We start from the raw sequence: 12,619 nt of genomic DNA, 5'->3' as shown, positions 1-12,619 counted from the left end.
TTCTTCCCTTTCCTGCGAGTTCGAAATATGTTTGAGGGTTGGAGAAGACCAAGATCAGAGAGAACCAGCCAGCCTGAGAACAAGCCAGCCTGAGAGTCAATTTACTGTTTAGTCAATTTACTGTTTGTTTATTGTTTATTATACATCCCTTATTATACAAATATTGTACATAGTTTTCCATTGAATAAAAACATGTATTCTATTCCCTTCTAGGAGATTTCATTCATTTGGTTTGATAGCATGCAATATTGTTAGCATATCGCTTATCCTACATGTATTTCGTCACTCTACCCAATCGAGAATAAGTGTTGAATATGGTTTACGATACTACATGGTTGTCAAGACAACATGACGTCACACATCGGAGCTGATGGGAATAATCCATGAGAAACTTTTATGCTGCGAATGCACAAAAGCATTTCTTTGTTTGCTGGGAAAGAGAAAGACATGTTGAACACATGAAAGCCCACCAAAACGTCATTAGATATTCTTCACACATATTTACAAGAGAAAAACGTACCAACGAACATCGAAAACCTGGAAAAGAGAGTGTGTGTATGTCAGTGGTGAACCGTTACTATTAGAGCTGGGACTTCAGTTCAGCAAAAACTTAGCCAAACACCAAAAAAGCAACAGGACAAAGGATTTTGTAAGGGATTAGCGGCAGGCTACCAGGTCGCTCTGTTGTGTGTAGTTGTCAATATTGATTTTAAAAGTAACTAAGTAAATTTAACAGGGGTGGCACGGTGGTGTCGTGGTTAGTACGGTCGCCTCACAGCAAGAAGGTTCTGGGTTCAAGCCCAGCAGCTGGCGAGTGGCCTTTCTGTGTAGGGTTTGCATGCTCTCCTCGTGTCTGTGTGGGTTTCCTCCGGGTGCTGCAGTTTTCCCTACAGTCCAAAGACATGCAGGTGAGGCTAATTGGTGGCTCTAAATTGACCGTAGGTGTGAATGTGAGTGCGAATGGTTGTTTGTCTCTATGTGTCAGCCCTGTGATGACCTGGCGACTTGTGCAGGGTGTACCCCGCCTTTCACCCATAGTCAGCTGGGATAGGCTCCAGCTTGCCTGCGACCCTGTAGGACAGGATAAGTGGCTACAGATAATGAATGGATGGATGAAGTAAATTACAGGGGGAAATGAATACTTGAATACAGTATGAGTGAAAAATACTGTAGCAAATGTGTGTGGAAGAAGCAGGGATGTGATTGGCCAAGGACAAAAAAGCAGGAAAATATATAGACCCATAATGCGACACGGCAGCAGTGTGGTGTGGTATAAACAGACAGTTTCAGAGAACTTTACCCATGAGATGTTATAATGACTCAGCACCCCGTTAATGGCCAAATGGAATTCAAGGTGAGCAGTTTAACTTAACACAGAAAAGCCCTTGCCGGCCACGCGGCTCGAACCCAGGACCTTCTTGCTGTGAGGCGACAGTGCTAACCACTACACCACCGTGCAGTCTAATAATAATAATAATAATTATTATTATTATTATATAATTATATCATATAATTATCATCATGATTATGAACAGGCCAAATCCCAAACGGCTCCTGGTTGGAGACGGAGTGCACTACTGTAGAAGCCTTTTTATACTTTCTATAGGGCGGTTTTGGAGAGAGCTGGGGGGCATTTGGGATTCAGTTAATTATTATTATTATTATTATTATTATTATTATTATTATTATTAACAACAAAAGAGCAGCTAGCTGCGGCTGAATCCCAAATGCCTACCAGCTCTCTCCAAAACCGCCCTATAGAAAGTATAAAAAAGCTTCTACAATCGTGCACTCCATCTCCAACCAGGAGCCGTTTGGGATTCGGCCTGTTCATACGCATGCGTAATAGCGCTCGTTTATAGATGTGTTACTAACTAACTAGCTAACTAACTACAATTTCCAGTGAATTCAAACTGGGACACACTTTAAAACTACTACCTGGAAAACAAAACTGTTGATGAATTAACAAACTGATTAATTCCTAACTTCACTCGTGTGTACTTATGTAAAGTATTAAATTAGTTTGCAAGCTAACAGTGTAATGTGTTTCTACATCCAGGCTGCTTTAGCACACACACACACACACACACACACACACACACACACACACACACACACACACACACACACACACACAGCCAACATGGACTGAGAGAGGACCCCCCCACACACACACACACACTCAGACACTCACCCAGAAGTTTCTTCACCTCATCTTCACTCATGTAAACGTTGACACTCGGGTGGTTGTTATGGCTGTTGGTGCTGATTATCCCGCTGGGTCTGGCGAGGCACAGGGCCGCCTGGAGCAGCAGGAGCAGCAGGCAGCCCCCGAGTGTCCTGAGGGCTGGAAGCGGCTGAGCGCGGAACTCCGTCCAGCGACCCTCAGCGCCCCGCGCCACCTCCTTTTGCCCCAGCATCGCACCTTCACTCTTCCCTCACACTGCTTTAGCAAACCCTCAGGCTCTACCCTCATCCAAAACTTGAGTGGCCTCCGGTGGGCAGCATTCCTATAGTAGGTGTTGATAACGACACTCAGAAGAACCCCGTTCCGTCTCCAGCCTGTTGTCCGGTGCTTCCTGGCCGAGCTAACCGTAACACTAACGACATCAGCTAGCTAGCTAACTTTGTTCAAGTCTTCAAGACTCGGGCCACATAAAGGTTACTCTCGCGTTATGCATAATGGGCTTTTTTTTATTATTATTATTGGTACCTCTTAACCTAGGGTAGGTTATTATGCACACGCGTGGCTCATTGGAGTTGCCTATGGATAATGTGGTAATGTGGTCCTACCCCCCCCCCCCCCCCCCCAAAAAAAAAAACGACAAATTTGCATGATTCACGAGGGTCGCATTTTTATGCCTGAAAATCCGGAATTCCGGAAAAATCCGGAAGAATCACATCCTCGACGAAGAGTCTGGAGACAGAAATCTTAGTGTCTCGGTCGTTAGTCTGTGCTACATGCTCTAGATAGCACTGGCTTGACCATTTTATTAGCATTCGTTAACACTACTGATGAACGCTATACCGGCTGGAAGATGACACCACTGCCGTGCTGATGGCGCTGACTCGTGGTTAAGCTTGTGTTGGCCTTCGAGAATGCCAAGGGTGATACATTTTGGTCCCTCCCACTATAAATCAAAATCTAATTGGTTAATTCATCTGTCACTTCCTACATAACCATACACTGCCATGGCCTTCTGTCCCGGCAATGAAGTCCTAACCAGTGAGTGAGCTGGCTCTAAACTCTTCTCAGCCTAGAGACAACAAACAAAAAAAATCTCACTGGAGAACTCTGTTTTAATGTTTTCAGAACAGTAACCCTTTCGTTTCTGAAGCAAATTTGATAGAAAATGAGGCCAAATTAAAATTAGAAGAGAATAATTATCATGAAATTATTAAAGAAATTAAAGAATGAAAGAGAACATTTGAAATGCTGATATGTTTGGGCCTTCTCTGAAGGCCTAGAAGGCCCTGACAGTTCTCCTCTGGTGTAATAATAATAATAATAATAATAATAATAATAATAATAATAATAATAATAGCTTTTGGTGGAATATCAGATATATTCCATTCAGCTACTTGTCTTCGACTCGTTCAATATCATGCTAGCTGAAGGGAATATATCTGATATACCACTCAACGCGGGGTGGCACGGTGGTGTAGTGGTTAGCGCTGTCGCCTCACAGCAAGAAGGTCCGGGTTCAAGCCCCGTGGCCGGCGAGGGCCTTTCTGTGTGGAGTTTGCATGTTCTCCCCGTGTCCGCGTGGGTTTCCTCCGGGTGCTCCGGTTTCCCCCACAGTCCAAAGACATGCAGGTTAGGTTAACTGGTGGCTCTAAATTGACCGTAGGTGTGAATGTGAGTGTGAATGGTTGTCTGTGTCTATGTGTCAGCCCTGTGATGACCTGGCGACTTGTCCAGGGTGTACCCCGCCTTTCGCCCGTAGTCAGCTGGGATAGGCTCCAGCTTGCCTGCGACCCTGTAGAACAGGATAAAGCGGCTAGAGATAATGAAATGTGATGAGATGAGCCTTAAAAAGAGTGCCTCTTCCTTAAGTACTTTTCCTCCAACCCCAAGCACTACCAAAACATCTTCTGAACCAAAAGTTGATCAACTTATTTTATTAATTTTTACTAATTGTTACTACTTTTAATCCACAGTTGCTTCACCTCTTCTCTACTCTGGTTATTACTTCGAAATATATTCAACTATGATCTCACAACTTATTTCTTAAGTTTTTTATTACTTCTGAATATGCTCAAGTATGATCTCAGGACTTATTTCCTATTCCTTGGCAATGTTTAAGTACATCTAGTTATGCCAGGAAAGCTGACACAGAGAGAGAGAGAGGGTGTGGACAGACACTCATTGAACACAGAGGTGGATAAAGTACCCAACTTCATGACTTAAGTCAAAGTACAGATACCGCTGGTCAAATGTTACTCCGATACAAGTCATACAGTCAAATTTTTACTCAAGTTAAAGTACTGGAGTTTGCCCTTCCACATTTCTCTCCCTCCATATCTGCCCATCACGTTCTCATCTCCTCTGTTTCCCTCGCCAACATATCCGTTGAAATGTGCTCCTATCAGCACGCGCTCCTCCCTCAGTATACTTTCTACCACTTCATCCATCTTTTCCCAGAAAAACTCTTTCTCTTCATTCTCACATCCAACCTGTGGGGCACACACAACATTGATTACCACTCCTTGAAAATCCAACTTCATGCCTATCACTCTATCTGACACTCTCTTCACATCGATCACACTGTTGACCAACTCTCCCCTCAAAACAATACCAACACCATTTCTCTTTCCATCGACTCCATAATAAAACAACTTGCATCCACCTCCAATGTTCTTGGCCTTACTTCCCTTCCACCTCTCTCCTGCACACACAAAATGTCCAACTTCCTTCTTTCCATCATACTTGCTAACTCTCTCGCTCTGCCAGTCAATGTTCCCACATTCAGTGTTCCTACCCTCAATTCTAAGCACTTTCCCTTCCATCTTTCACGCTCTCTCCTAACACGTCTCCCCCCTCTCTTTCTCCTTCTCCGTTTTGGTGCAATAGTAGCATACTTTCCACTGGCACCCTGTTGACCAACAGTACTGGAGGCGGCTGTGGTTAACCCGGGCCCCGACCGATCCGGTATGGTATTTCTCTTTTCAATCCGCATGTTAGATTTGGCACTGTTTTACGCTGGATGCCCTTCCTGACGCAACCCTCTCCAATTTATCTGGGCTTGCAACCGGCACCAAGAGTACGCTTATGCACCCCAAGTGGCTGGATTTACTGGAGTACTTGCTTTTAAAAATACATTTTCTGTCAACACATTGCTCTGAAGTGGCCTACTGGATTTACTGACTAGCTTGTAGAACCTGTAGAATAAACGCCTAGTAGAATGTTACAAAATGAAACACAACTGAACTGACAAAAAAAAGAAAAGAAAAGCCATTGTCATTTTCATTTTTTTATTTTAACACTCCTACCCACCCCCACAAAGCAGCATGGTAGTGTTCTGACAGCTCTGGCAGTGTGTGCACACACATTATGTGTATGTATGTTAATCAGGAAGACAGTGGAATAGCTGTAAATGCAGCTTGCTCAGAAAATAAAAATGACAATCCAACCTGCTTAAAACCCAGGTCCACACCTCGAGCTTAATAACTGCCCAACAGCAACACTGCTATAAGCAAGACAAAATTATAAAATCACAGCACTGCAACCGTACTGGTAACAGTCTGATTACGTTAGTGCTAATTTACAACCAAACAGAATCATCAATAAGATGCTAGCTAGTTTTTCCCTTTGGCTGTAAAAGTAATAAATAAATAAATAAATAAATAAATATGTAGTAGCTATAGGAATTACTCAAGGTCACAAAAGCTGCAATGTTAACGTTACCAAAGACAGAAATGTGAATTCACAAAATGAACGCATGCTGTGTCATCATGGTGGTTTAACATTAAGCTAGCTAGTCAGTGAAGCTCCACCTGATGCTAGCAAACATTTTTCAAACTCCAAATCATATTGGGTCACTAACATTACTAGAAAAGAAAGATTTCTACGTTGTTTATTTGGCAAGATTATGCTAAAACATATTTCTGAAAGGACTTCAGATAAGTTAACATGATTCATGTTAGCATAACTGTGTTTTTACATGCTAACTAACAGTGTCCAAGTTAACTAGCTATGTGCTAACATTAGCCGCGGACAAGGCTATGGCAACTTGGTGGGCAAATCCATAGAAAGTTAATTGACTAACCAGACTGCACAGCTATTGCAATGTTATCGCTAGCTCTAAAAGCACAGACAACTTCATTGCAAGTTTTCTTTTGGAATAAAACGTTTACAGACCTCAGTATGCTCTCACAGGTTGGACGGTGAGTTTTTATAGGCCGTAATGTGGTTCGTTTTCGGCATACAAAGCAAACATTTAAAACAAAATGAATCTTTAATCCTTTCCCCAGAGCATTCTCCAGAAGAACCGCCTCCTTCTATTATACCATCAACTGACTGTGTTCAAATAACACTGCTGAGAAATCACTGAACTTGATTTTAGACAGTCTATGGACGGGACATGACCCTGTGATTACTGATAGGCTCTCAGTGTCACCTGCAGGGGAAAAACAATCACGTTTTATAAAGGTAAAGAAAAAAAACATCCACATTCAAAGCTGCTTTATAGTAACGAGTAACAGGGACCTTGATAAAAATGTAGTGGAGTGAAAAATAGGATATTTGTCTTGCAAATGTCGTGAAGTTAAAGTCCATCCATCATCTGTAGCCGCTTATCCTGTGCAGGGTCGCAGGCAAGCTGGAGTCTATCCCAACTGACTACGGGCAAGAGGCGGGGTACACCCTGGACAAGTCGCCAGGTCATCACAGGGCTGACACATAGACACAGACAACCATTCACACCTACGGTCAATTTAGAGCCACCAGTTAGCCTAACCTGCATGTCTTTGGACTGTGGGGGAAACCGGAGCACCCGGAGGAAACCCACACAGACACGGGGAGAACATGCAAACTCCACACAGAAAGGCCCTCGCCGGCCACGGGGCTCGAACCCGGACCTTCTTGCTGTGAGGCGACAGCGCTAACCACTACACCACCGTGCCGCCCTTGAAGTTAAAGTCATATGTTTAAAATAATAATAATACTCAAGTAAAGTACAGATTTGATTTGACTTGATTTATCTGGCAATAATACAGTATATAAAAATAACAAACGTATACAAAATGATGATCCAAAATAAACGAGTATAAAAAAATACATAAAATACATAATACTGTATACAACCCCGATTCCAAAAAAGTTGGGACAAAGTACAAATTGTAAATAAAAACGGAATGCAATAATTTACAAATCTCAAAAACTGATATTGTATTCACAATAGAACATAGACAACATATCAAATGTCGAAAGTGAGACATTTTGAAATTTCATGCCAAATATTGGCTCATTTGAAATTTCATGACAGCAACACATCTCAAAAAAGTTGGGACAGGGGCAATAAGAGGCTGGAAAAGTTAAAGGTACAAAAAAGGAACAGCTGGAGGACCAAACTGCAACTCATTAGGTCAATTGGCAATAGGTCATTAACATGACTGGGTATAAAAAGAGCATCTTGGAGTGGCAGCGGCTCTCAGAAGTAAAGATGGGAAGAGGATCACCAATCCCCCTAATTCTGTGCTGACAAATAGTGGAGCAATATCAGAAAGGAGTTCGACAGTGTAAAATTGCAAACAGTTTGAACATATCATCATCTACAGTGCATAATATCATCAAAAGATTCAGAGAATCTGGAAGAATCTCTGTGCGTAAGGGTCAAGGCCGGAAAACCATACTGGGTGCTCGTGATCTTCGGGCCCTTAGACGGCACTGCATCACATACAGGCATGCTTCTGTATTGGAAATCACAAAATGGGCTCAGGAATATTTCCAGAGAACATTATCTGTGAACGCAATTCACCGTGCCATCCGCCGTTGCCAGCTAAAACTCTATAGTTCAAAGAAGAAGCCATATCTAAACATGATCCAGAAGCGCAGACGTCTTCTCTGGGCCAAGGCTCATTTAAAATGGACTGTGGCAAAGTGGAAAACTCTTCTGTGGTCAGACGAATCAAAATTTGAAGTTCTTTATGGAAATCAGGGACGCCATGTCATTCAGACTAAAGAGGAGAAGGACGACCCAAGTTGTTATCAGCGCTCAGTTCAGAAGCCTGCATCTCTGGTGGTATGGGGTTGCATTAGTGCGTGTGGCATGGGCAGCTTACACATCTGGAAAGACACCATCAATGCTGAAAGGTATATCCAGGTTCTAGAGCAACATATGTTCCCATCCAGACGACGTCTCTTTCAGGGAAGACCTTGCATTTTCCAACATGACAATGCCAAACCACATACTGCATCAATTACAGCATCATGGCTGCGTAGAAGAAGGGTCCGGGTACTGAACTGGCCAGCCTGCAGTCCAGATCTTTCACCCATAGAAAACATTTGGCGCATCATAAAATGGAAGATACGACAAAAAAGACCTAAGACAGTTGAGCAACTAGAATCCTACATTAGACAAGAATGGGTTAACATTCCTATCCCTAAACTTGAGCAACTTGTCTCCTCAGTCCCCAGACGTTTACAGACTGTTGTAAAGAGAAAAGGGGATGTCTCACAGTGGTAAACATGGCCTTGTCCCAACTTTTTTGAGATGTGTTGTTGTCATGAAATTTAAAATCACCTAATTTTTCTCTTTAAATGATACATTTTCTCAGTTTAAACATTTGATATGTCATCTGTGATCTATTCTGAATAAAATATGGAATTTTGAAACTTCCACATCATTGCATTCCGTTTTTATTTACAATTTGTACTTTGTCCCAACTTTTTTGGAATCGGGGTTGTATATTGCCGAACACAAACAAGTTAAAAACTTATTTCCATTGTGGTCCGCATAATACAAGATGTGACATGAAAGAGAGATATAAACCAAATACTAATAAAAATATACCAAAATTAATTTAAAAAATAAAATCATGGGTGGCACAGTGGTGTAGTGGTTAGCGCTGTCACCTGTGTTCAAGCCCTGTGGCCGGCGAGGGCCTTTCTGTGCGCAGTTTGCATGTTCTCCCCATGTCCGCGTGGGTTTCCTCCGGGTGCTCCGGTTTCCCCCACAGTCCAAAGACATGCAGGTTAGGTTAACTGGTGACTCTAAATTGACCGTAGGTGTGAATGTGAGTGTGAATGGTTGTCTGTGTCTATGTGTCAGCCCTGTGATGACCTGGCGACTTGTCCAGGGTGTACCCCGCCTTTCACCCGTAGTCAGCTGGGATAGGCTCCAGCTTGCCTGCGACCCTGTAGAACAGGATAAAGCGGCTACAGATAATGGATGGCTCACGGGACACCTCCAGTGCGGTTGCGCACATGTTGCGCAAAGAGCGCGCGGATCCAGCTCTGTCCCAAACCTCATACTGCTGTTCTCAATCGTCTATGAAAGTAGTACACTAGGTGGCGTGCTTCTGTGACTGTCTAATACGGTCGGAATCCTGTGCCATACTGGCTATGTATTTCCCGCTGGTGTGGTTCTGTTGTTTCCCCCGCTGTGGAGCTGCGCCGCTGTGAGGGCGGGGTGCGCAAACGCGCCGACTGTCGGAAAGAGCGCAGCGCAGCGCGCGCGGGGGAAGAAAGTCTCGCGCTTTCACAGGAGCCGCCTGGACGCGCGCGCTGTACCGGAGCCGCCGCCGCCGCCTTTAAGCGCAGAATAATGGGACTATCAGCTTTATCACCGTGTTTCCTTTTAACAGCTGTCGCTCTTACGACGACTTTAGCGAGCAAACTAAACGTCCCACGTCTTCGCCTCTCATACAAAGGTAAAAATAAAAATAAATAAATGTTATTAACTTTCTTAGTCTAGAATGAGTTTTTTCTTATTTATTGGAGGTGCAGAGAAATCCTTCAGCATCAAAATACTGGTCCTGTCTGGAGTGAATATACTGCATTTTATTATAAAACAAAGTAATTTCATTGCGCATTTATTATTATTATTATTATTATTATTATTATTATTATTATTATTATTATTCAAAGCTGCCCGACATAGACCTAGACCTCCATTTCTATAATATATCCAGGGCAAACGTTAGAGACAATTCTTAAGTTATGAGATATAGGCTATCTCAGTCAGTATTGTATATTGCAGTTTGCTTTGGTATATATTGTTTGTTTGTTTGTTTGTTTGTTTGTTTGTTTGTTTGTTTTCATCCACTCTTCCGAGACTCTGACTTCATTCAATGCACCGCACATCATAACTGCATGGGAAATATTCCAAGATTATAGCTCCACTAAATGTTATAAGCACATTTGTTTGTTTGTTTGTTTGTTTGTTTGTTTGCTTGCGGTTTGGCATTGCGCATGTGCAAACCACAATCCCTAAACACTTTCTCATTCAGTCCTGACCCTGGTCTGGTCTCATGTGCCTTGTAAATTACGCATCATGTACAATTCAAGTGTGGGTGTGGGTGCCCCAGTCATAAAACAAATCAACACAGGTCTAAAAGCATCACAGAGCAGGGAATTAATCAACGGCGGTGTTCTTATAGCCGTTAAATAGGTTTACACAGATAATTTACATTTAACTGTGGCTCCTTCAGATTCTGTCTGTCTGTCTGTCTGTCTGTCTGTCTGTCTGTCTGTCTGTCTGTGTCATCAGCTCAATGGTTGCCCAGCCCCACAGGAAAACCATTTAGTTATTGAAATAACACAGTGGCTATACTTTAATGTAAATCTGTGGTCATAAATTGCACTGTAATTAAAATTAATTAACTATACTTCTTTAGTGTTCTGCCTGATGGCAGCTCCGCTCTGATGGCTTCTGCCGTCAAAGTTTCTAGGGAAGGATTACAGTAGTGGTTTCCCGTTGCCGTGTACTGGATTATTATAGAGGTTTTCTTCTCTCAGCCATTCACACACATGGGTGTAAAAGTAGCCAGTTAGCCTAACTGCATGTCTTTGGACTGTGGGGGAAACCAGAGCACCCATGCAGACACAGGGAGAACATGGAAACTCCACACAGAAAGGTCCCCTTCAGACACTGGGCTCGAACCTAGAACCTTCTTGTTGTAGTGCTAACCACTACACCACCGTACCACCAACTGAACTATAGTACTTACTCAATTCACCGTGAAGTCATTCAAAGCCAAAAAAATATGGACGGTCTAACTTCTTTTTACATGCCGATCACACAGATGTGGGAAAAGCACAAACCTGGCCATACTGTTAACCCTGTACCCTCCTCAGTGTGCTCTACAAATGTCATCCATTCCTGTATCTTTAGGCCAGACTGACAGAAATTTGTTTTTAAGGAGGATATTTCTTTCCACAGATCAAACATGATATCTAACAGCATATAACAGCCTTTTACATGAAAACCCAACCCCGATTTGCAAAATATTATAAACACATGAGATGCATTTACACTGGTGGTGAAAATGACTCTTTTTTTTTTTTTTGAAGTGACTTTTATCATGACAGACTAATCAGATAAAATATGTGTGCTATATGGCCAAAAGTTTTTAGACACCTGACCATCACACTCATGTGCTTTTTGAACATCACATTCCAGATTTAGTCCCCCATTTGCTGTTATTATAACCTCCACTCTTCTGGGAAGACTTTCCAATAGATTTTGGAGTGTGGCTGTGGGGATTTGTGCTCATTCAGCCACAAGAGCATTATTGAAGTCCAATTCATCCCAGAGGTGTTCAGTAGGGTTGAGGTCATAGCTCTGTGCAGGCCACCTGAGCTTTTCCATTCCAGCCTTGGCAAATCATGTCTTTAATGTGTTTGCTTTGTGCACAGCAGTGCTGTCATGCTGAAATAGGTTTGGTCCCCATAGTTCCACTGAAGGAAAATTGTAATGCTACAGCTAGTGTTGTGGTACTCGAGATCGGTCTTGGTAGCCTACAGCACACCAAGGCATCCTATGCAATTGTGTGCTTCCAACTTTGTGGTAATAGTTATATAACGGGCAGGTGAGCACAAACTTTTGACTAAATAGTGTGCATCCATCCATTATCTGTACCCGCTTATCCTGTGCAGGGTCATGGGCAAGCTGGAGCCTATCCCAGCTGACTACGGGCGAGAGGCGGGGTACACCCTGGACAAGTCGCCAGGTCATCACAGGGCTGACACATGCAGACAAACAACCATTCACACTCACATTCACACCTACGGTCAATTTAGAGCCACCAATTAGCCTAACCTGCATGTCTTTGGACTGTGGGGGAAACCGGAGCACCCGGAGGAAACCCACACAGACACAGGGAGAACATGCAAACTCCGCACAGAAAGGTCCCTGTTGGCCACTGGGCTCAAACCCAGAACCTTCTTGCTGTGAGGCGACAGTGCTAACCACTACATCACCGTGCTGCCTTTATAGTGTACATTTAATCTTATATTTTCTATTTACATTCACATCCATCTCAATCCAGGCTCTGGTCTGACATTCATATATTTTTCTCCACCGAAGTAGCCACCATAATTTTGTTTTGCATGTGTTGGTCACTTCAGGAGTGAGATCTGATTGACACTAATCACTGAAACAAAATAATCAAATTT

At 42.9% G+C, this 12,619-nt stretch overlaps 1 protein-coding gene across 1 annotated transcript in view; it reads left to right on the top strand.

Annotated features, from left to right (window-relative positions):
- The first annotated feature begins 9,616 nt into the window (after positions 1–9,616).
- The window catches only part of sema3bl (sema domain, immunoglobulin domain (Ig), short basic domain, secreted, (semaphorin) 3bl), a 97,386-nt gene continuing 94,383 nt past the window's right edge, over positions 9,617–12,619 (top strand). The window contains exon 1 of the mRNA XM_060932192.1: positions 9,617–9,873. Coding sequence (XP_060788175.1) covers positions 9,768–9,873 — 106 coding nt within the window. The 5' untranslated portion in view covers positions 9,617–9,767. The remainder of the gene's footprint in view (positions 9,874–12,619) is intronic.

Source organism: Neoarius graeffei, chromosome 10 (genome assembly GCF_027579695.1).
Source record: "Neoarius graeffei isolate fNeoGra1 chromosome 10, fNeoGra1.pri, whole genome shotgun sequence".
Lineage (NCBI taxonomy): Eukaryota > Metazoa > Chordata > Actinopteri > Siluriformes > Ariidae > Neoarius > Neoarius graeffei.
Note: the sequence above shows the minus strand (reverse complement) of the source record. Positions and strands in the feature narration are given on the sequence as shown.